The sequence below is a fragment of the Natrix helvetica genome (assembly GCF_964273705.1).
Source record: "Natrix helvetica genome assembly, chromosome: Z".
Classification (NCBI taxonomy): Eukaryota; Metazoa; Chordata; class Lepidosauria; order Squamata; family Natricidae; genus Natrix; species Natrix helvetica.
This window is the reverse complement of record NC_138554.1, coordinates 47,544,356-47,569,825: the sequence shown is the minus strand read 5'-3', so window position 1 is coordinate 47,569,825 and position 25,470 is coordinate 47,544,356. Positions and strand designations below refer to the sequence as shown.

Sequence of the window (25,470 nt, the reverse complement as noted above, 5' to 3'; positions counted from 1 at the left end):
GGAGAGCCATTTGTCTGGAACGGTATAGGGTTTCCTGCCTAGGCAGGGGGTTGGACTAGAAGACCTCCAAGGTCCCTTCCAACTCTACTATTGTATTATTGTATTGTATTGTATTGTAAAATGAGCTGCTTCAGAATAGTTCTGAAAAAACACAGTGGCTTGGTTCATACGTATGTGTGTTTCATTTATCCATGGTTTTAAAAGTAACCTTCAGTTACTTTGAGTGGATTAGTGTAACACACTAAATCACACATCACCATTAAATCCACCCCAATATCTGAGTTCATGAAATATTAAGTGATAAACAGCCAAACAAATAACACCGTTATGTATCACAAGATTGAAGCCACTCTATGTATATTCAATTGGATTCAAAGCTGTTCATTTCTGTGATTTTGGTTCTTGGCACTTAAGCTCCTTATGCCAGTTCCTAATCCCCAAACACTCCAAATAAAAAAGTGGTTCTTAAAATATTCATGTTCATAAAAACAAATCACTGAACTTCCCCCCACCCCCAAATCTGCACAATGCAAACCAGTCACAAAAATGGAATTTCCTCTATAATGCATCTGGAGGATCTTGATAGTTTTCACATTTTTCTTCTTCTGTTTTTTAATATACCTAATCTATTTCTTTCACAGCCAGAAAATTTCATTTCTCATTTTCTCATCAGCCAATATCTGGACATAGGGAAATCCAAAAGTGATTTCTATTTATGTTTCAAAGAGCTTCATATTCTGTACCCTGTTTGATCACATTACAGGGAAGTAGAATGAGCAAGCAAGATGTGAAGTGAAGATGGAAACTCACATCGTTATAGCAGTTACACAAAGAGTTTCACTTCACCTTTTCTTCAATGATTAATGCATTTGCAAGACAAAGGACTAGAGCAATTCTGTGTCTTAGCAAAGTTTGATCTAATAATTAAAGCATTAGGCTAGAAACCAGGAGACTGTGAATTATTGTCCTGCCTTAGGCATGAAAGCCAGATGATTGACTTACAGCCAGTTACTTTCTGTCACTCCAACTCACCTCACAGGTTTGTGATTATGTGAAAAATAAAAGGAGCAAGTATTGTGTGTGCCACCTTGAGTTATCTGTAAAAATAATAAATATGTAATTTTTAAAATATCTAAAAATAAATAAAAGTAATACAATAAAATAGTAGAGTTGGAAGGGACCTTGGAGGTCTTCTAGTCCAACCCCCTGCCTAGGCAGGAAATCCTATACCGTTTCAGACAAATAGCTATCCAACATCTTCTTAAAGACTTCCAGTGTTGGGGCATTCACAACTTCTGGAGGCAAGCTGTTCCACTGATTAATTGTTCTAACTGTCAGGAAATTTCTCCTCAGTTCTAAGTTGTTTCTCTCCTTGATTAGTTTCCACCCATTGCTTCTTGTTCTACCCTCAGGTGCCTTGGAGAATAGTTTGACTCCCTCTTCTTTGTGGCAACCTCTGAGATATTGGAACAATGCTATCATGTCTCCCCTAGTCCTTCTTTCTCTTAAGCTAAACATGCCCAGTTCCTGCAACCGTTCTTCATATGTTTTATTCGCCAGTATTTCACTAGCATCGTTACTACTCTGCTCTTTCTAGGAATTGACATTATATACTCACTTAGCATCTGAACATAATGGTCTCATTCTCAATCCAATAATTAACATTGTGCATTATTTCAAAATGTGGTAAATACTAGTCCTGCCATGTTAGGCTCTTCTCTTGGTTTTTGCCCCAACGTCTTATCCTGTTGTCACTATAGCCTTCTGGAAATCTCTTTCAAACATGGACTGTTGACAATCTCAACTAATTTTCTGTTGAACACTAAATATAAGAGCTACAACCTGATAATGCTGCTTCTTCTATTGTTTCTGGACTAGTATCATTGAGATGCACTGACAGTTTGTAGTAGAGCTGGCCCAATTAATGGGCAGGTTGATAGTGTGTCTCAAGTGCTAGAATAAATGATGGGATACCACCGAAAATGAACCAACAAGGCATTCATTCATTCTATTTTATCATGATGAGAAAAAACACCAGAAAGTTGGAAAAAAGTCTAGTGTCATCTCTGCTTTGCAGTTACTCATATGATTTAGTTCATAAATCCATGATTTTGATTTAATTGTTACCCTGCTTTCTTGAGGTATTACACAATCACAATTCTGTTTGGTGCCATTTTTCATATCCTATTTTGTCTGCTGTGTACCACACCCTCGTAATGTTACAGTTTTTCCCCCACTGGCTGCAATATTCCAGTTATAAGATGGATCACTTGTGATGCTTTACTCACAGTGATATCAAGATATAAACAGCCATGTCACCTATCAATCTTTCTAAAACACCAAAACTCTCTGCCACCTGATGACAACAGCAAAGTGAGAAATCCTTTTGAAAAGCGGCAGAAGAAAAACGTAAGATTATTTCTACAGGAGAAAATAAACCCAAAACTTCAAGGAAATTGGAAGATTTTAGGAAAGCATAATTTAAGGAACAATGTCATATTTGGAGGTTAGTCATTATGGATGGAGGTGCAATCAGGGGTTCTGTTGCTTCAGAGAAAGATAAAATCTCTCTCTCTTTTTCCCTTTGTGTTTCTCTCTGTGTGTATGTTTTTGGGTGCAATGATCTTCCAAATCAAAAGATTAGGTTTGAGTAAGACTGCGGCATTCTTTTTTCTAGAAACGAAACTCTGAAACCTTGATTACATGTGATCTTATCTTCTTTTTAATATGCATATAGATCAGAAGAATAAGTTGTATGATAGGCATCCATGAACCCACACCCATCTGAATATGTCTGATTTGAAAAAACACATTTACAAGTAAGTAATGCTAAAATGCAGCAAATGAGAAAGGACTGAGAAACGATTCATACACCTATATAACATACATCATTTGTGTACAATCAAGTTTTAAAAGATAGACTACCCTCTTGGCTTAAATTTTTAAAGTATCTTTGAAAAAAATTGTAATGTTCTGCTGTAATAATTTGGGGATAGGAAGTAGGATTTATTTACAAAACATTACAATTTGAGAATACAGAGATTTATGCTCTCTGTGGGGAAAAATATCATTTGTTGAGAAGGCCTACTTTTTCCTTCAAATAAACTATTGGAGATATTTAGTCTTTGGTCTGTGATGTTTCTTCCATTGTTGTAACTTTATGAATGAAAGCGGAGCATAATTTCTTCCAACATTTGAGCTTTTCCCTGTGTGCCATTTGTCAATTATACCAGGTCTGCTCTGCAAACTCATTTTTTTTTAAAAAAAAAACCTGTTTTGTGCTCATCTGGATTATCGAAGCCAGATTTGATAGTTCTAGTCAATGCAATTTCTAAGAAAACTAGTAGTGGGAACTAGTGATTCATATAGAAGGGGAGTTTTTCAATAATCCCAGTTTGATAAATGGAAATGACCATTGACTTGTGGTTGAAGAGTGAAGGCTCAGTATTGTCTTTATTCCTTTTCATTATCTGTCCCTCTGTCTCTGCTTCCAGAAGGAAGGAAAATAATATTTCCTATAGTCTTTCAGTTAAAATGAATTCTACAGCTGGGAGGCAAAAAAAGGAGCAGACAAAAATAGAATGAAAATAACCTCTGCATTTTTATGCAAATATCAGCCAGAAACATGCCTCATCAGCAGCAGGTGTTATTGTTTTAGTTGTTGTTATTGTGAGACTGTAACACTTCCTTTCCTGACTCTCTGCAAAACTAATATTTGGGTATCAAGAAAAACTCTTGCATCTATGGAGGTTTCCTCTAAACGTAAATTTGGAGAGATTTACTCAGGCTTTCACATAGTTATCCCCATAACAAAATAAAATAAAAATAAAATGTACATGAAGGATATGACTACACTTAATCTCATATTGAATTACTTAAGAAATTGCTTTGGTATGATCATAAGAAATCTATGTCTAGGCCCATCATAGCATGGAAAGTGCAAGAATGTGATTATTCTGCAATTAGAAGCATTTAGTGACAATCTTGTATATAGTATTAAAATGATGCATCTGTCTTTCTTTCTTTCAACACAAATGATCCATATTCTAATGTATTATTAATCAACTGTACCATTCAATGTAGGAACCCAAGCTTAAGCCAGATTGCTTTATTTATTTGTTTATTATTCATTAATTTTAAAATGGCAAAGAGAAAAAAAAGACAAAAGTTAAAATTACAAAAGTAAACATTACATGGAAAAGTTTGTGGAATAATACAAGGTAAAATTAAAAGGAAATATAAATCATTCTACATGAAGAAATACTTCACTGTTGTTATTATATATCAACTTGTGCTGAACAAATATAAACACAGCTTTATGGAAGTTTAACATTTTAGCATGTTCACTCTACTTTTGAGGAAATGGGCCGAACCTGGTAGTCATTTGGGCTCCCCCTCCCCCCTAGGTTGCTACAATAACATGTAAATTTCAGAGATGAATGGAAGGAAAAAAGGAAGGGAAGGAGGGAGGGAGGAAAAAATCATCTGTCTGCTTGTTCCTCAGCTTTGTTAAGAAGCTAAATAATTGTCACCAATTTATGACTGCAAGTTTTTTTTCATTAGGCTTCCTGAATGTCAACATTCTTAACTCACTCTTCAACTTTAGAAGAAGATACATCATCTTTTCTGTAGCTATGGCATGGTTCTCCTGTTTAAGATCTGCAGACAGCTTTCTGTAGTTCTCCTGCTTTTTGCTTTTTAGCAAATTTCATCTAGATAAATTGAGTTGGCCAGTGGGGGAATAGAAAGAAGAGTTAGGTCTCTTCAGGTTCTGTGAAAATACTCCCACCAATAAGTGAGACCTATAGGATCTCCTGGTTCAACCTCTGATGATGTGTAATGAAAGCTGTTGCCAAACACTATGACGTAGACATCAGTGATATTGATTGCCCAGTATCTCATGGGGAGAAAGAAGTTGTGGTGTCAGTTTCTGTGGGAACAGAACTTCTACTGGTCTTCTGGTTTGTTGACCATTGCCAGAGCTGCTTTTGATTGATGCAGCCCAGATCTTTAAGAAGTCGGAAGACATCATTGCGGAACTTAACCCCTATAAATGCATACAGGAATGGATTGAGACAGCAGCGGAAGCAAGCCAAGCTGTAAGTCACATCATTAGCCAAATCTAGGGACTTGATGGCATTGCACTGGTCAGTAGTTTGGTTGAAATTTGAAATGGTCCTGAGGACTATGATGCAATTGTAGGGGAACTGAAGGAGAACAAAAGCTATCATGACCACAACAAGGATTTTGATTACATGTTTTTTTTCAAAGCTGTGGGGTTGCAGCAAATTTTTGATGATGAAACAATAACATAAAACCATTACCAACAGAGGTAAGCAAAACCCAAAGACCATCTGAGATACTCTTATACCGATAGTTAAGGCTTTATGATCACCTGTGGTGATGAAACATTGTGGTGGAGCTGAAGCAGTTTCATAAACACTAGTATGGACTACTTCTGGGATAGAAAAAATAACAGCCAATGTCCAAATCAAGAAACAAGTAACTTTACTAGCAAACATTCTCTGTGACCGAAGACGATGTGCTGAAGTGGCCTGAACAATAGCAAAACACCTATCAATGCTGATGGAGAGAAGAAGAAGCATGCCACTGAAGAAACTCATCTGGCAGATGAGGTAAATGCCTTTGCATGCAAAGTCCCCAAAAACCCAGTGCTTGGCTGCACTGACAGCCCAAAATGGGAGAGTCAAAAGAAAGAAGATGTCTGATAAGGCCAGATTGAATAGATAGACATCAGTCATTGTCTTGAGCCTCTTGAAATAGATGTAGGTTGCCATAACCAGACCATTGCCTGCCAGTCCCACAAAGCATATCAAGAAATATGTAACTGGAAGAAAAATAGCACGGAATTTCCGGATCTCTTCTTTTTTGCAGATCTCTTCGAACTGACTGTAGTCAAAAGTATTGTCAGTGCTGTAATCCACTGTTATTTGGCTCTCTGTGGTAGTATCTTCACCAAAGCTGTAGTTCTTATTCATCACAATGTCACCTTTGCAGAACTAGAAGGGAGATACAACATGGGTTATTCTTATCTCCCCATATTCTTTTGATTGTGATTTTTTTTTATTACAAAGGAAATGGCATTCAGGTAAGTATGGCCTGTTCTTTGAGTCTTCTTCCTTAGGAACCATAAACATAATAAACTAATATTAGTTCTATTTCAGTTGAATTATGGTGACTTCCCTCCAAATAATTCTAGAAAATAATGGCTTAATAAAGTTAAGTATTAGAGGTTTTTAGTCTACACTTCCCAAAATTCCCAAAATGAAGGAGTAATGTTTCATCCCATACTTGAGGAGTAAACTTTTGAACTGAGTTTTATGCCTGATGACAATGGGCAAGCTCATGCATTATTCTCATCAACTATTCAAAAAATACTTCATCGCTGATTTTGGAGGTGTTTTTGTCTTCCCAAAAGCTGTGTGTTTCTTGGAGTTCCCCCATTCAAGTAGTAATCAAAACTGATGCTGCAGAATAAATTACGCAAACCCATAAAGTAGAGGTAGGCGTAGTGTGTTTGTGCGTGTGTGAAACTATGTGGAATAATATTATGAAATAGCATGCATATGCTTACCCATAATATTTTTTCCCTTTTGGAGTAAGTAGCTTTATGCAAGGTATAGAAAAATATTGAGAAGCAGGAGCAAAAGAAATTAAAAACAGCTGATAAAAGAAAACCTAGTTAAACCCACCACTATTCACTACAAAACTTCTCTTTTGTTTTTGTCAATCACCCATGCTGCACCAAATTGCCTTTTGTTTTTTAAGCTTCTTGTCTTCCTTTTTTTGTTTGCTTGTTTTTTTGTTTTTGAGCAGCTCAACTATTGTAGCCAGAATACTCCCTTCCACTCACCCCATTTGTACTGCTTTCTTAGATTTACTTGTGCTCAATCCTTCGTTTTAGTGTATGTTTTTGCTTCCTTCCTTCCTTGTTTCCTTCCTTGCTTCCTCACCTATTTTTAAAGTTTTTAAAAAATCATACATAATTCTTAAGCATACCATTTTTACTGAATTCAACCTCCTGTACTTACCCAAATCTCAGTTCCTAATAATGAAAAAGGTAATTTTTCATCATATTATGTTTCGTTATGTTAGGCATAACACAGGTTATGCAGATAGTAAACACAGGATCAATCAAAATGGACTCAAATGTCCATACACCAATGCACAAAGTATGAGGAATAAACAGGGTGAATTAGAAATTCAAGTAAATGAGGGCAGATACGATATTGTTGCCAAAACAGAAACTTGGTGGGATGAAACCCACAAATGGAACATACAGCTAGAAGGATTTAAATTATTTCAAAGAAATAGACCAAATAAAAGAGGAGGTGGAGTTGCACTATATATAAGAAATAATCTTTACAGAAATAGAGCACAACAATGATGAGAACTATCTTGAATGTATTTGGGTCAATATTAAAGGTTGGTGAGGAAACAACATTTCCATAGGTCTATACTACAGGCCACCCAACCAAGCAGAGGAAGTAGATGAACTTTTTACTAGTCAGCTAACTAAGGTATGTAATGGGGGATTCTAACTACCTTGACATCAACTGGGAAACAAACTCTGCACCAAGAGGAAGACCCAACAGGTTCCTAATGAACCTAGCAGACACCTTTGCTTCCCAAAAAGTAGAGAGGGGAACAAGGGGATCGGCCACATTAGATTTAATTCTCACTAACAGAGAGGAAATGATAGAAGGTGTTGAAGCCACAGGAACCCTGGGGGCAAGTGACCATGCAATATTGTAATTCAATATTATGCAAACACAAGTAGTAGAACAAAGTCAAACTAGAGTCTTGGATTTTAAGAGAGTTAATTTCAATAAACTTAGAGACAGCTTGAGAAGAATTCCATGGATGAGAATCCTCAAAGGGAAAACAACTCAAGAAGCTTGGGAAATTTTGAAAAATTAGATTACAAAAACTCAGTCTAGCACAATATCAATGAAGAAGAAAAATAACAGCTCCCAAAAGAAACCAGCATGGCTGCATAAAGAACTCTCTGACAAACTGAAAGACAAAAAAGTTAAGTATAAAAAGTGGAAAGAGGGGGTCATAACTAAGGCAGAATATCAGCAAATAGCCCAAGCCCGTAAAGATGAAGTAAGGAAAGTTAAAGCTCACAATGAAGAAAGGCTTGCCACAAAAATAAAAAATAACAAAAAAGGTTCTTCCAACATGTTAAAAACAAGAAAAAGGTTAAGGAAACAATTGGTCCATTGCTGGGAGAAAGTGGCAAGAAGGTGACAAGCAAAAGGGAGAAAGTAGAACTATTTAACTCATGTTTTGCATCTGTCTTTACACAAAGGGATAAAACAGTCCAACCTATCAAAAACAGCACCACAAAAATCAGATTAGGAACACAAATTGAAATAGGGGAGAAAATGGTAAGTGAGCACCTGTCTACCTTAGATGAGTTCAAATTACCAGGACCAGAAGATTACACCCCAGAGTTCTGAAGGAACTGGCAGGTGAAATCTCAGAACCACTGAACTATATCTTTCAGGGATCCTGGAGCATCGGGGAACTGCCAGAAGATTGGAAAAGAGATGCTGTGGTTCCCATCTTCAAAAAAGGAAACAAAAAATAGATCCAGGAAACTATAGACCTATCGGCCTGACCTCAATACCAGGAAAGATTCTGGAAAAGATAATCAAGCAATGAATTAGCCAACAACTAGAAGTAAACAAAGTAATAGCAAAAGCCAACATGGGTTTGTCAAAAACAGATCATGCCAGACTAATCTTATTGCATTCTTTGACAAGTGACAAAATTAATGGACCAAAGGAATGCTGTCGATATAGTTTATTTGGACTTCAGTAAGGCATTTGATAAGGTAGACCATAACCTACTACTAGATCAAGTAGAAGAATGTGGGTTGGACAGCATCACCACCAGATGGATTTGTAACTGGCTGACCAACTGCAATCAATGTGTGGTCCTCAATAGAACTGCATCAATATGGAGGGAAGTATGCAGTGGAGTACCCCAAGGCTCTGTTTCAGGTCCAGTACTCTTCAACATCTTCATCAATGATTTGGATGAGGGAATAAATGGGGAACTCATCAAAAGCAGATGACACCAAGCTGGCAGGAATAGCCAACACTCCAGAAGACCGGCTTAAGATACAGAAGGATCCTGACAAATTTGAACATTGGGCACTATCTAATAAAATGAAATTCAATGGTGAAAAGAGTAAGGTTCTACATTTAGGCAAGAAAAACGAAATGCACAGGTACAGTATAGGTGGTACCTTGCTCAATAGTAGTAACTGTGAGAGGGATCTTGGAGTCCTAGTGGAGAACCATTTAAATATGAGACAGCAGTGTGTAGTAGCTGCCAAAAAAGCCAACACAGTTCTAGGCTACATAAACAGAGGAGTAGAATCAAGATCACGTGAAGTGTTAATACCACTTTATAATGCCTTGGTAAAGCAACACTTGGAATACTGCATTCAGTTTTGGTCGCCACGATGTAGAAAAGATGTGGAGACTCTAGAAAGACTCTAGAAAGAGAAGAGCAACAAAGATGATTAGGGGACTGGAAACTAAAACATATGAAGAACGGTTACAGGAACTGGGTATGTCTAATTTAATGAAAAGAAGGACTAGGGGAGACATGATAGCAGTGTTCCAATATCTCAGGTGTGCCACAAAGAAGAGGGAGTCAAACTATTCTCCAAGGCACCAGAAGGTAGAACAAGCAGCAATGGGTGGAAACTAATCAAGGAGAGAAGCAACTTAGAACTGAGGAGAAATTTCCTGACAGTTAGAACAATTAATCAGTGGAACAGCTTACCTCCAGAAATTGTGAACGCCCCAACACTGGAAGTCTTTAAGAAGATGTTGGATAGCCATTTGTCTGAAACGGTATAGGGTTTCCTGCCTAGGAAGGGGGTTGGACTAGAGGACCTCCAAGGTCCCTTCCAAGTCTCCTATTGTATTGTATTGTAAAACAGCCTTTTTATACACAGGTCATTACTTTTCTTACAAACCTTATAAACCACATAGAATTCATTATTTCTTTCTACCATGTTTCCCCGAAAATAAGACAGGGTCTTATTTTCTTTTGACCCCCAAAATAAGCACCTGGCCTTATTTTCAGGGAGGTCTGAGGATTTGCCCCCGAGGATTTGGATAGGTGGCGTGGACGGCTGCGACCGACCACATGTTTAATGGACCCGTGTCCCTCCTGGTTGGTACTGGCATCCTGGGAAGTGACACGAGGCTGGCTACTGGGCTTGGTGAACGCCTCTTTGGGTGAGGGGTCCTTACCTGCCGCCTTGAAAGAGGCGGTGGTGAGGCCCTTACTCAAGAAGCCTTCCCTTGACCCGATGGAGCTAGCTAATTATCGTCCAGTCTCCAACCTTCCCTTTTTAGCGAAGGTTGTAGAGAATGTGGTGGCACAGCAGTTTCCACAGCACCTTGAGGAATCCGAATATCTAGACCCACGCCAGTCCGGCTTCCGGCCCGGACACAGCACGGAGACGGCCTTGGTCGCGTTGGTTGATGATCTCTGGAGGGCCAGAGATAGGGGTTGTTCCTCTATCCTGGTCCTATTAGATCTGTCAGCGACTTTTGATACCATCGACCATGGTATCCTATTGCGCCGGCTGGGGGGGATGGGAGTTGGAGGCACTGTTCTGCGGTGGTTCGGCTCCTACATCTCCGACTGGACGCAATGTGTGTTGGCAGGGGGGCAGAGGTCGACCCTGAGGCCACTCACTTGTGGGGTGCCTCAGGGGTCGGTCCTCTCACCCCTTCTGTTCAACGCATATGTGAAGCCGCTGGGGGAGATCATCCGTGGTTTTGGGGTGGAGTATCATCTGTACGCTGATGATACCCAGCTGTACATTTCCACCCCAGACCACTCCAACGAGGCTGTCGAGGTGATGACCCGGTGTTTGGAAGCCGTCAGGGTCTGGATGGGGGACAACAGACTCAAGCTCAACCCCTCCAAGACTGAGTGGCTGTGGCTACCGGCACCCCGGTTCAGTCAGTTGATTCCATCACTGACCATAGGGGGCGAGCAATTGCCCCCTGTGGAACGGGCACGCAATTTGGGCGTCCTCATAGATGCCCGGCTGTCAATGGATGACCATGTGGCAGCCGTGGCAAGGGGGGCGTTCCACCAGGTTCGCCTGGTGCGCCAATTGCGCCCCCTACTGGACCGGGATGCCCTACGCACGGTCACTCATGCACTGGTGACGTCTTGGCTGGACTACTGCAATGCCCTCTACATGAGGCTTCCCTTGGGACGCGCTCGAAGACTGCAGCTAGTCCAGAACGCAGCCGCGCGGACTATTATGGGGAGTACTAGGTAACACCGCTCCTGCGCGAGCTGCACTGGCTGCCTGTGGTCTTTCGGGTGCGCTTCAAGGTGTTAATTACCATCTTTAAAGCGCTCCATGGCTCAGAACCTAGTTACTTGCGGGATCGCATTCTACCACACACTTCCCTGCGACCAATTCCCTCTCACAGGGAGGGACTCCTCCGGGTGCCATCCACTAAGCAATGCCAACGGGCGGCGCCTAGGAGTAGAGCCTTCTCTGTGATGGGCCCAACCCTCTGGAATGACCTCCCCCCCGATATTAGAACCACCATCGACTTCCGCTCCTTCCGACAAACCTGAAGACTCACCTGTTCCGTTTAGCCGGCTTGGCCCATTCATAGTCTTATTCTACCTCCTGGCAGATATTTTAATTGGGTATTTTTTAGGGGTTATTTTAAATATTGTTTTTAAATGCTTTGCTTTATGTACAGTTTCTTATAGCCTCCTCTTTTAGGTACTGAGTATGTAATTATGTTTGTACTTTCGATTTATGTATGTGTTTTATCTGAGTCCCTTTGGGGAGAGGGGGCGGTATAAAAGTACAAATAAAGTAAGTAAAGTAAGTAAAGTCTTATTATTTTTGAGGTGCAGGAGGCGGCGAGCATGGTCACCTCATGGCTGCTGCTGGGTTGCACTATTTTCAGGGAGGGTTTATTTTGGGGGGAGGGCTTATTTTAGAGCATGTGCTCAAAAGCCCGATTGGGCTTATTATCCGGGGAGGTCTTATTTTTGGGGAAACAGGGTACTATTTGCAGAATTTCCCTGAAATCATTTTCCCTATCAAATAGTAGGGTTTCTGGAACATTAATATTCAAACTTTAACATTAAATATAACGTGATTAATTTGACACAATCTAAAGTTCGCTGCAAATCGTTTGGGTTGCAATCCGCAGTGCTGTATTATCTGCATGCAAGCTATCATCACATCTCAATTGTCATCACTAGCATTAAACTTTCAAGGGGATATCCTCAATCATAGCCTTAGATTTTCTGTTCAGTGTTTAATCATTACTTAAGTATTCTATTTATCTTCATATAAACTTTTATTATAATCATATATGGGTCATTGTACTCAGCAACCAATTTTCAACCTCATATTCAGCTAAACATAATTCAAATGCATTCCCTAAATCAACAAATATTCCTTTTTACAAGGTTGTTTATCACTTTGTAAAAGTGAGTAATAACAGCATTCTTCCAAATGTCTGGCTTGGAAGTAGCCTTCAAACAGATTCTAAAATATTACATAATTGTTATATAATGAAATCAAATTCATATTTTAACATTTTTTCCAGTTGGAAAAACTGCTGCTATAATATTTTTAAATGTTGTCATAACAATTTTTACTTTTTCCCATTATTTTTTCCAGGACATTAACACATACAATGTTGATACCACAGACCTCTTTACAATACTCCCTCCTGCTTTGTTGCACTTCAGTTTCATTCCAAATTATTTCATCTTTTATTCTTTTATTCTTAATCCCATTTACTCTGTTGCAGGTTGTTTTTTCAGCTCTTCTCACCTACTTTTCACTTTCTAGCTCAACTAGATTTTACTAATATGCAAAACCTTTCTCAGAGTGGATGTTAGAAGTTTCCATTCCAATGCAAGTATTATATCCAAATGACAAAAAAGATGCTTAGAGTTAGTCAGATAGATTGAGATGGATGGCTAAGGAAATTAAAAACAAACAAGTAAACAAATCCCTCAAACTCCTGATTTATCTCCACACGAATACTGGCTATTTAAAAAAAAAGTGTACAAGGGGAAGAAAAGCTATGCAACTAACATTTTGTCTATCAGAGCACTTAGATTTCATTTGCAGTGAAAGCTTTTATGAAACAGCTGTCTCAAATTGTTACACGTTGGTGTTGATAGCAATTCCCAAAATTTAGAATCTTCTACTGGAAATTGTTAAAGTTTCTATTCCATTATATATAGAGTGGGGAAGAAAGTAATAGAACAAGAAAAAGATTTGTTCAAGATTGGAGAATGATAGCCATATGAAATATGTTTATTTCAGAAGTAAAGTCCTACTGAATTCAAATGGTTTTATTTCTACACGGTAAATAGGCACTGGATTGTAGTCTATGGAACTTTCCCTGCTCGTATTTAACCACAGTACAAACAAGTCCTGAAATTCTCTTTTTTAAATGATCACCACAGCATTTCCTTTGTTATGGTTTTCTCATAAAGCTTTGAAATGTTTTTCTCATTTCTCATCCATAACTGAGGAATGAGAAAGATTTAAGTCATCTTTAGTTATGCCTGTACTAAAGTACTCTTCCACTCATTAATCAAACATTGTCTAAGGCAGAGTTTCTCAACTGTGCTAACTTGAAGATGTGTGGAATTTAACTCCTAGAATTGCCCCAGCCAATGTGATGGTTTGAGAATTCTATGGGAGTTGAAATCCATACATCTTCAAACAGCCAAGGTCGAGGAACAATGGTCTAAAGATAATCACATGGTGTAAAATCTATTAGATCAGTCACTTTGAAAAGAAGTCAAGTGACTGCTGTGATTGGAACAGAAACAGGATTGGTACCATCAATGGAAAGAGCTAATATTGGTATTCTGAGTCAGGCTGAATCAAGAATGAGTGAATAGCACTTCATCTCAGCAGGGGAGTGGAAATTGACAGCTGTGATATGAGCTGCTCTATATATTGAAATAAATAAATAAATAAATAAAGCCTCAAAACAGTTTACTTTTTGGGGAGGAATTAGAATACTTTAAAAAAATGAATTCTAGCAAAACACATAAAGGATCACTGTGTAAAGCTGGAATTGCCTTTTGTCAGTGAACATTTTATGTTAAATTATAAACAAAAATTATTTATGGTCTCCAGCAAGGTAGCTTATAAATGTTCTTCCAAATGTTCCAGAAACAGCTTATTGAAATCATAAATGGCATTAGATATTAACCATGTTAAGGGCTGTTTTTGATTTGGTTCTGACATATCAACTAATATTATGCAAAATTCTAATATTCCTCCCAATGTGAAGGGCAACACCAGATAATCCCATTTAGTCCTTAAAATGAAAAAAAATATGACAATATAACACTTGATTCCTCTATCCTTGAGCACTGTTCTATCACACAGTGATGAGTACAACAAGTGATACTGGCCTTGTTTTAGTGCAGGATAAATTAAGGAAAGTACCTGGTGCTGCAATGGAATAGCGATGTTCGTAGTGATTTCAATTTTGTCCTTGTGTCAGCGGTGCCTCAAAATATTGTGTGGATAGCCATGAAGCCAAAATAAGTGGGTAAAATGGTGACCCCACCCCAATACTGTAGTAGAGTAAAAAGCATTGTCATGTTAAAGCCCTTTTTGGCAAAAAGCAGTTGGAACTAGCATTACATTGAATGGTGACACAATCTGTAGTACTTAAATGACAGCTTTTTCTGACTTCAATCAAGTTTTCTATTCAAAAGCTACCAATCTTTTAAAAGGGGTTTTGTGAAATGCGAAGCTAGACACCATTATGAGAATCGGGTACCAGATTTACCTTGCAGCCTAGCCAAAGTCGCTCAATGACGGGGGGGAAAGAGAGAATTCTTACAGTAACCTGAAGTGATTTATAGGATCTCTTAGTTAACTGCACCATCAGTTACATCATTGTTAAAATGTATTACATTTGATCCAACAAGAAAAAAATGTGTCGGAAAAAAGACAAAGAAAGTTTGAGAATAGAACACCCATAGATGGCTTTAACAGCTTTATAAGCTAGATATAAGACTAAAGCAATATGCCATAACATTAGAAATGTTTTAATGAACATGTTTTAGCTGTGGCTACAGAAACCTATTTATGCTTGAGTAGCAGCACTAAAATAAATTAGATGTGGGTTGGCCAAAGCAAGGAAAACTGAATTTTCTTGTGACAGTTATTCTGGAAAATTCCAGAAAGACATCTAAGATTCAGTTTCACTGGGAGTTTAAAACAGGTAGAAGTGTTAGTTCTATGAAGAAGTTCACAGAATGATGGACAATTTCTAATCAACTGGTGAGGAAAATGACAATTACATTGACCCAATTTTTGATTCAAGATGGAATAAGGATGGAGCAATGAAGAGAAGAAATAATGGGTGTGGAACAGGATAAAGTATCTGAAAACTGGAAATAGAAAGGATGCAAAAGTAGGGGCTAAAATTTTAGCAAAACTGGGGGAGATGAAGGAAAAAAGAGGGGGACCTAGGAAGGACAAACAGAGACATGTAGAAAGAGGACACTGCAGAAACAGGTGGAGGAGAATGAAAAAAATGATGCAATGGGAAGGCACCTGCCTTATGTTTAAACTGTCTTCTTCATCATCACCATCCAGGTTTTGTATGAAACTATGTGTTGGGTACAGATTAGTGCATGACAATGGTGGAAATCTTTGAGGTTGGTTGGTGGTTAATGTTGGTATTGGGATGCTTCATAGCTCTTTACAAAAGGCACAAGGCAATGTAATTTGTATACAGGATGCATAAATCTCAGACTTGATAGGATAAAATGGTACAAAACTAGTACAAAGCACAGGTTTTTATTACTCACAGCAATACACTTGAGACCTTTTGAATTCTAGGTTGAAATGTTTGTACTCCCTTAATGATGGGAGTACAAATGCCACCCTAAGAAAAAAAGTGGTTTAACTTTTTGGTCTCGGTTTTAACTTTGGGTGCAAATCATTTGGTTTGCAGTTACTGAACACTGCTGTACTGGATTGAGTGAACCACATCCTGTGGGTTTATTCGAAGCAGCATTGCCTAAAAAGGAAAGAGGACAAGGCAACTATCCTTGGGCTCTCTCTACCTGTGTGAAAGTGAGTGTGCTGAGAGAAAGAAGAATAATTAATTCACAGTGTTTAAGTGAAACTTTGCCACCAACCTAACCACGTAGTTTTCATCAAGATTAGCACGGGAGGTTGGGAGATGTGGTTTGTTGTTTAGCAATTATACCTGTGCTTAGCAACTTTCACCCCATTAATTCAACTGCAAACCGAAAATCTCTAGTCTATGCCATGCAGGTTGGGATCAAGGGCAAGGAGATCGAGTGAAACACATTTGAAGAATAACAAGTCAGCATTGGCTGGTTTCAAAACAAGAGGTTCTATGTTTTGTCAGGTCAAAAACCTATTGATCTCACTTTTTGTTTGCTAAGTGATGAAAAAGATACTTCTGGAAAGTATAAAAGCTAGTCTTGAGAGAAGAGGACCATCCCTTCTGACAGTGGTTGGTTGTGCAAAGCCTCCTTTTCGTTACCTTATTTGTGTACAAAAAGCACAAAAGACAAGTTAAAAGGGCTTAAAACTTGTAAAACAGTGAGCCAGTGGACATAACCTGTGGTTTGTTGATGGCTCAGTGGCTGGGTTCAACTTTCTTGTTAAGTCATAAGCCATGGTTTACAGATTGTAGTGACTTCATTAATATGACATATTAAGTCATGATGACTTAGGACCTCTCATTTATGCCCCCTAATCTATTCCCCATTGTCACATTTATAACATTTATTACATGGCACCAGTGGTGGTTTCCGGATCCCGTTGCAACTGGTATGGTGCAACAGAGTCGGGCGTCCACCACATGAACGCGCACAGCGCGCACATGCATACTTACTGCCAGCAGCACTCCAGCTGCTTGGCGGAGTGTTGCACAGGCGCCGTAAGCTCCTGCGTGTGCGCTGAAGTCCCCAAAACCTCAAATACTGGTAAAGAGCGCGGGGGTGGGTGGGCCCTCTGGAACACTGTACTGGAACGGTACCTGGTGCTTCCGGCAGGCACCAGAATGCCCATACTGCATAACCCACCACTGCATGGCACCCAAAGAAAAGAATGGGCAAAGAACATAGAGAGTTGAAGAGAGGTGGAGGTGGGAAGGTTTAGACCTGTTTTTCTCCCAGCAGCAACAGCAGTGAGCAACTGAAGGTCACACAGTGTTTTCATCAGTTTTATATTGTACCTGGAAAAGGAGCAGGAGCTTCCAAAGTAATGCAGCTTTCAGCTGTTGATCTAGAGGAAAAGAGAATACAACAGATGCATTAGAAGCCCTCTTGTGAGAAAGAAAAAGAACCATAATTGCATTACTTGAGTCATGTCCAAAATAATAGCAATCACTTGGATGTGGTTGGAGATTTGTACTTTCTTAGATAATTGATTCTGAAATGTTGGCTATCAAATTGATTCACCAGATTGCTCTTTTGTCAGGGGCTGAAAAGTGGGGGATAGGGGACTCGTTATCCCTACCAAGTACATTACTGGCTTACAGACCCATAAGGACAGTTATCTCCCTCCTGCATGACTCCTGCCTCCAAATCTTCGTCTGAAAGTCAAAATTGGTTAAGGGGCTGGATCTGACTGTTATCTACTTTAGGTTCACAAAAGCAGCTTTATTGATGTAAAATAAAATTGATGTACCACGATGTAAAAAAGATGTGGAGACTCTAGAAAGAGTGCAGAGAAGAGCAACAAAGATGATTAGGGGACTGGAGACTAAAACATATGAAGAACGGTTGCAGGAACTGGGTATGTCTAGCTTAAGAGAAAGAAGGACTAGGGGAGACATGATAGCAGTGTTCCAATATCTCAGGGGTTGCCACAAAGAAGAGGGAGTCAAACTATTCTCCAAGGCACCTGAGGGTAGAACAAGAAGCAATGGGTGGAAACTAATCAAGGAGAGAAGCAACTTAGAACTGAGGGGAAATTTCCTGACAGTTAGAACAATTAATCAGTGGAACAGCTTGCCTCCAGAAGTTGTGAATGCCCCAACACTGGAAGTCTTTAAGAAGATGTTGGATAGCCATTTGTCTGAAACGGTATAGGGTTTCCTGCCTAGGCAGGGGGTTGGACTAGAAGACCTCCAAGGTCCCTTCCAACTCTACTATTGTATTGCATTGTATTGTATTGTATTTGTCCAAAGCAACAACTGAAAAAAAAGGAAATGGAAAAATATCTAAATTGGCTTTGTAGGCATATTTCAGCTCTGGAACTATTTTCCTAAATCAACTTGTCTGAATTTGTTATTTTTCAATTTAATACATTTATTTTGACTTTTACTAGTCAAGGGTTAAGAAAGGATCAAGGTTAAAACCTGGCTTTTTCCTCAAGCATTGGGTTAAAATGGGAATTGAACCCAGTGAATTTATATTTGGAATAAGAATGCTATGGAACATTGGTTGGATGGCTTTATTTTCTTGTCTGTTTTGTGTTTTTGTGAGCTGCTCAGTTATGCTGCATAAAATGGTCAGCCATATACCCCTTTTAAATAAACAACTATATCAATAGCAATATTAGCAATGTAACATAAGAAGCAAGTTATGCCCAAAAGTTATACAAATGAATTATACAATTATAAATTAATAACCTGGAAATTATAAGATAACTACAAATCAACATTTTCAACTGGCAATAGCAGTAAGTATAGTCAAGTTAAATTGTAAAATGAATTAAACACTTCCCATCCATATATTTTATTTTTTATTTATTTGTCAAATTTTGGAACTACTCATCTTCCTCACAGAGGAACCTAGTGGTGTACCAATAAAATACTAAAGCATACAAACAGTATATAAAATTTTAAGAAAAGCGAGAATGATTAAAATGCAATGTTAAAAGCTAATTAAAAAGTGTGTATGGGGGGGGGGGGCTTTCAGGACACCAACCAGCCCACCAGCTGCATGCTCCTCTGTGATCTTCAGATAAGACATATAATATATATGCTAAAAGCAATAAAATATTAGGTGCATTAAAATGTAATAAGATAATATATGAAAGTATTAAAATTGAACCATAAAAGCTAATACACTAAACATCTTAATATATAAGTATCAGTGCAGTCATAATGAAGATTGGTAAATTTAAAAAAAAATCTGTTTTGCAATTTTCATTTTATTTCTAATCGATAATGAAATAACATGAAATATATATGTATATGTATAAAATATTTCAATCATTAGTGAACCAAGTCATCCCATATCTTTAAAAGAGAAGAATATTTGATTATAATATGCAAACATTAGATAGATGGAAATTTGTTCCTCTGATTTATCATTTGAAACCGTCAGTTCTCCTCATAATATTAAGGAACCTAAGAGAAGCAATATGAGCCCTTGTCTGATTTATGTGCGCAGAAAAAAGCAGTTATTCTAATTTGAGAGGATTTCACTCTGCACATATGCAGGAGTTGAACTCTCAGAAAAGGTAATGTTCATACTCACCCCTGTCCATGGTCTTTCACAAGCAGATTGCAAAGAGGAAGTGTGAGTGGCAGTTTGTCAGAGAAGAGAAGCTCTGAATAAGCATGAAGAAAAGGACCTGTATATAAGGACCGCCTTTTTATTCTTGTTGACAATGCGCAAGCATGTAAAGTATGATATATTGCCTTTGATGCCAAACATTTAACCATGGTTTCTCTACCTGCACAGTCTGAAGCAGAACTTGGAAGGTGGGTTTAAATACCATCAGATGTTTCCTGCTCTACTGGAGAAAGTATTCTGGTGCAACTGATAAGAAGAATTTACTCCCTTGAAAGCTGAAAAGATTGTTGCAAGTTACATTTTTGTGGTGATGTCTATTAGAGAAATAGCCTTCATGATATATGGCAATGGGATGTACTTCCTTTTAAATTCATGTACACCTTGCGTTTGGGGAGCTTTTTTTAATCTAGAAAAAAACCCTGAAGACATATGGAAAGGAAGGAGACCAAGAGAGATAAGTACATTGTCCCCATGGTGATCATTTTTTTTTCTTAATAAAACACACAGAACAAAACTAATCTACTCTGGAATGTCACTTCTGAGTCCTCCATTTCTCTTGCATTTTAAAAACAATTTTAGATGCTCTTGCCACAAAATGATTTCAAAAAGAATGACAAAAATATTTCTTAGAAGGTATAAGTAGAATTGTATTTGTGCAACAATGGAAAAATGATGAAATACCATCAGAGGAGAGGGTAATTAAGAAATTATTAGTATGTGCAGAAATAAATAGATTGACGCTCATTATTAAGGATAAAGAAACTGAATATTTCTTGACATGGGAAATATTTTACTAATGGATAGAAAATTTGATGATGAAGATGTTATGTATTATTGTAATTGTATTGATATAATTAATAGTTTATATTATTATTATTAATAGTTTTGTGATGAATATTGTAACAAATATGTGGATTTTGATTGTTTAAAACCCAGATATCAAACTGTTTGGAGGAAATAGAATATAAATAAAACAAATAAAACTTAAAAAAAAAAGAATGACAAAAATATTTCTTAGAAGGTATGAGTTCCCCTTTGTAAATAACATATTTTAAAACAAGCAGGAGAATTAAGTTCTCTGAAGACCTCCAGGGGTGTCCAAACATGGGAACTTTAAGACTTGTGGACTTCAACTCCCAGAATTCCCCAGCAAGCAATTCTGGGAGTTGAAGTCCACAAGTCTGAAGGGTGGGGGGTGTCTGGTTGGCCAATTCTGGGAGCTGAAGTCCACAAATCTTAAAGCTGCCAAGGTTGGATACAGATCCCCTAAACTATAACAAGTCCCAATTTAAGGCCCTGGGTCTTAGTTCAGCATCTCCAAGGTGGGTTGGCTCACTGGACAGAGCAACTGCAGCTACCCTATGAGTAAGGTTGGTTGATTTGATCTTGGAAATTGGTGGGACATTTGTGTATGGTGCCTTTGCAGTCTCTGTGATTTATTTATACATTATAAACAAGAGAAAAAGGGGTGCTTTGGGAGGCAGCAGTTCGCCAGAAAAAAATATTCAAAAGTTATTTATTCAGTTACTAGTTGTGTATCCCACCCATTTCCCTCCACAACAACAACCCTGTGAAGTAGGTTGCTTTGAGAGGAAGTGACTGGCTTAAAGTTATCTTGCAAGCAACTATAGCTGGAAATGAACTTGAACTCTAGTTTCCAAGACAATAGGCAACAAAAGCCACAAGGTACAAAAAATCTGTGGCATCATTATGTTAGGCCATCTATTTGTCATTAGGCTGAAGGTGACCAGTAAGGCAGCATTTATTGATCAATTCAGAGATCAGTGAAGCATTTATTGGTCAATTCAGGCTGATGTGGACATTCCTGTCTAGTCCTTGTTGATCTTTTCTGCATCATTCCCTATTGTCTCTTGAAAGAATCAAACAGGACAGTGCTGTGCTTCAAATTTATGCAAGACCAATATAATAGTATGTTTTTACAGTATGCAGGGATTCTATTTGCCTTTCTTTGGAAACTTTGTCCAAATGGTTTCCTACCACAAGGGCATGCTAGTTTGCATGTCCACACCTGGTTTAGCAATTACCAAGTTAGTGAGCATTCAAAATACAATGGTAATTCATTTTCTTACTCACACACACATTTATGACCAGGTTTCATACTTTTGACAGCAACATACCATGCAGTAAGAATAATGCCAGCTAAGCTTTATAAGAACTTTATCCAAATTAGACAGATCAGACAGAAGCAAGCAGAGATCTTAGCAGTTTCTTTCTCTTTATCAGTCATGTGTCTTAACAACTTGATTCTTATGAAAGAAGTCAATCACTAAAGCAGGAGTGGGTGTACAGAATAATAGAATAACAGAGCTGGAAGGGACCTTGGAGGTATTTAATCCAACTCCCTGCTCAAGCATGAAACCCTATACTATTTCAGAAAAATGGTTGTTCGAACTCTTCTTAAAAACCTCCAATGTTGAAGCACCCACAACTTCTGGAGGCTAGCTGTTCTGTTGATTAATTATTCTCAGGCAGTTCTAGATTGGGTCTCTCCTTGATTAGTACAATATGATAGGATGTTTCCATTTTCAGAAATTGGTGAGAGCAGTCAACTGGATAGCCCTTGTCATTCCAGTATAATCCTGAAATAACATTAGAGTGGAAATGGAGGGAAATGTTTATGGAGAAATAGTGCTTAGCACTCAGCTGCCTTTTTGATTTTTTTTTTACTTTATTTGTTTTGGAGTATGATCAAACAGGGTATAGGATCATGCAGCTAGACCTTTTGCACTCCTGCGGTGTCAATGATGGCTAAAACATTTTCCCACTATCTTTAAAAAAGATGGAAAAGGGCAAAGGCATCAATCCATTCCTCTCATGAGCACTAGACACACTAAATCAGAACACTATTCAGTTATGAGTCAGAACATTGTCAAATAGAGCTGGAATAGAAATTAACAACATAATTAACATTCTAGCCAATGTAGCTGAGAAAAAAATGTGGGGACAGTGCTTTAACTCAGGGACTGGGAAAGACCCTGCAGCAAAAAGAAGAAACTGCATATCCCCTAGTGAGACTGAAAATCACAGTGTGGGAGAAGAGGGGGTGGAAGAAGAAAGTGTTTGAGGTTTTAGGTAATGAGAGGAAGAGAAAGGTAAATGTGTTTATGCTAAGGGCTATGATCCTTAAGCTGGCTGCCGCTGTGGCTTACTTATAGAAAGGGAGGAGGGGATTTGAGGCATTGATAAATTGCTTGCTTAGCATATTCTTTATAGGCAGAAATAAAAAACAGTAAAACAGTCCTCATTTAACAACCACAATTGGGACTGATGACTCCATTGCTAAGTGACACAATAGTTAAGTGAAACATTCAGGAATTACAATGTAAGTTCCACTGTGGTTGTTAAGTGAATAGTCATGGGTTGTTAAGTGAGACATCACATGACCACAGCTTGCAATTTTACTGCCAACTTCTCCATTGATTTTGCTTGTTGGAAGCTGACTGTGAAGCTCACTTGTAATTGTGAGTCACTGCAATGGATATAAGTCTGAGGATAGGTATAAAGATACCTTTCAGTTCTGTAGTAACTTGAAGAAAAAGCATTAATCAATACAATACAATACAATACAATACAATACAATACAATACAATACAATAGCAGAGTTGGAAGGGACCTTGGAGGTCTTCTAGTCCAACCTCCTGCCTAGGCAGGAAACCCTATACCGTTCCAGACAAATGGCTATCCAACATCTTCTTAAAGACTTCCAGTGTTGGGACATTCACAACTTCTGGAGGCAAGCTGTTCCACTGATTAATTGTTCTAACTGTCAGGAAATTTCTCCTCAGTTCTAAGTTGCTTCTCTCCTTGATTAGTTTCCACCCATTGCTGCTTGTTCTGCCCTCAGGTGCCTTGGAGAATAGTTTGACTCCCTCTTCTTTGTGGCAACCCTGAGATATTGGAACACTGCTATCATGTCTCCCCTAGTCCTTCTTTTCATTAAACTAGACATACCCAATTCTTGCAATCGTTCTTCATATGTTTTAGTCTCCAGTCCCCTAATCATCTTTGTTGCTCTTCTCTGCAGTCTTTCTAGAGTCTCCACATCTTTTCTACATCGTGGCGACCAAAACTGAATGCAATATTCCAAGTGTCCCTTTTCCAAGGCATTATAAAGTGGTATTAACACTTCACATGATCTTGATTCTATCCCTCTGTTGATGCAGCCTAGAACTGTGTTGGCTTTTTTGGCAGCTGCTGCACACTGCTGGCTCATATTTAAATGGTTGTCAGCTAGGACTCCAAGATCCCTTTCACAGTTACTACTACTGAGCAAGATATCATCTATACTGTACCTGTGCATTCCGTTTTTGTTGCCTAAATGTAGAACCTTACTCTTTTCACTATTGCATTTCATTTTATTAGATAGTGCCCAATGTTCAAGATTGTCAGGATCTTTCTGTATCTTAAGCGTATCTTCTGGAGTGTTGGCTATTCCTGCCAGCTTGGTGTCATCTGCTTTTGATGAGTTCCCCATTTATTCCCTCATCCAAATCATTGATGAAGATGTTGAAGAGTACTGGGCCTGAAACAGAGCCTTGGGATGCTCCACTGCATACTTCCCTCCATATAGATGCAGTTCTATTGAGGAACACACATTGAGTGCAGTTGGTCAGCCAGGTATGAATCCATCTGGTGATGATGCTGTCCAACCACATTCTTCTCCTTTATCTAGTAGTAGGTTATGTCTACCTTATCAAATGCCTTACTGAAGTCCAAATAAACTATATCGACAGCATTCCTCTGGTCCACTAATTTTGTCACTTTGTCAAAGAATGCAATAAGATTAGTCTGGCATGATCTGTTTTTGACATGCTTCCCTCCATGTAGATGCAATTCCATTGAGGACTACATGTTGAGTGCGGTTGGTCAGCCAGTTATGAATCCATCTGATGGTGATGCTGTCTAACCCACTTTCTTCTACTTTATCTAATAGTAGGTTATGATCTACCTGATCAAATGCCTTACTGAAGTCCAAGTAAACTATATCCACGGCATTCTTCCAGTCCACTAATTTTGTCACTAATCAATGGACTACTTGTAAATACATACCCAAAAAGATGGAGATCACAGGAGATTAAAAGATTATAGAAGATCATTAAGAGAAAGAAGGACTAGGGGAGACATGATAGCATTGTTCCAATATCTCAGGGGTTTCCACAAAGAAGAGGGAGTCAAACTATTCTCCAAGGCACCTGAGGGTAGAACAAGAAGCAATGGGTGGAAACTAATCAAGGAGAGAAGCAACTTAGAACTGAGGAGAAATTTCCTGACAGTTAGAACAATTAATCAGTGGAACAGCTTGCCTCCAGAAGTTGTGAATGCCCCAACACTGGAAGTCTTTAAGAAGATGTTGGATAGCTATTTGTCTGAAACAGTATAGGGTTTCCTGCCTAGGGACTAGAAGTTGGACTAGAAGACCTCCAAGGTCCCTTCCAACTCTACTATTGTATTGTATTGTATTATCTATCTATCATTTATCTATCTATTGTCCACCATCATCATCATTTTCTATCCCCTTAAGCAATATAATAATCAAAATTAGTCTTCTAAATGCAATTGTAATTGACAAAAAATCCACTACATTCCTGAAAATCTCAAGTGGAGAAGCCATAAAATAAAAAAAAGTAAAACTTTAATTTCAATCTGCATGGTGGGTAAAAAGTGAGATTATGAATTCAGCATGCCAAGCACAGGAGAGAGGACAATAAAGAAAGCTATAGCCTGTTGATCCCATGGTGAAAATGGAATAGCTGCAAAAACGTTTTGCATAAGAGATGAAATTAAATCACCTTTCTGACAGCTTTGGGGGTGAGACATTGAACCTTGCAAATATGATTGTTTGTCTAT

At 38.4% G+C, this 25,470-nt stretch overlaps 1 protein-coding gene across 3 annotated transcripts in view; it reads right to left on the bottom strand.

Annotated features, from left to right (window-relative positions):
- Positions 1 to 4,157: 4,157 nt before the first annotated feature.
- Positions 4,158 to 25,470, bottom strand: part of CCR7 (C-C motif chemokine receptor 7) — a 47,504-nt gene continuing 26,191 nt past the window's right edge. For 2 of the 3 annotated variants that reach the window (XM_081933694.1, XM_081933695.1), the window contains 2 exons: positions 17,310 to 17,359; positions 4,158 to 6,020 (listed from right to left, as the gene is read on the bottom strand). In XM_081933694.1, the coding sequence (XP_081789820.1) occupies positions 4,899 to 6,020; positions 17,310 to 17,359 (1,172 nt within the window). In that variant the 3' untranslated portion in view covers positions 4,158 to 4,898. Of the gene's footprint in view, positions 6,021 to 17,309; positions 17,360 to 19,563; positions 19,627 to 25,470 lie in introns of those variants that run through there. The other variant, XM_081933696.1, reaches the window with a different exon arrangement.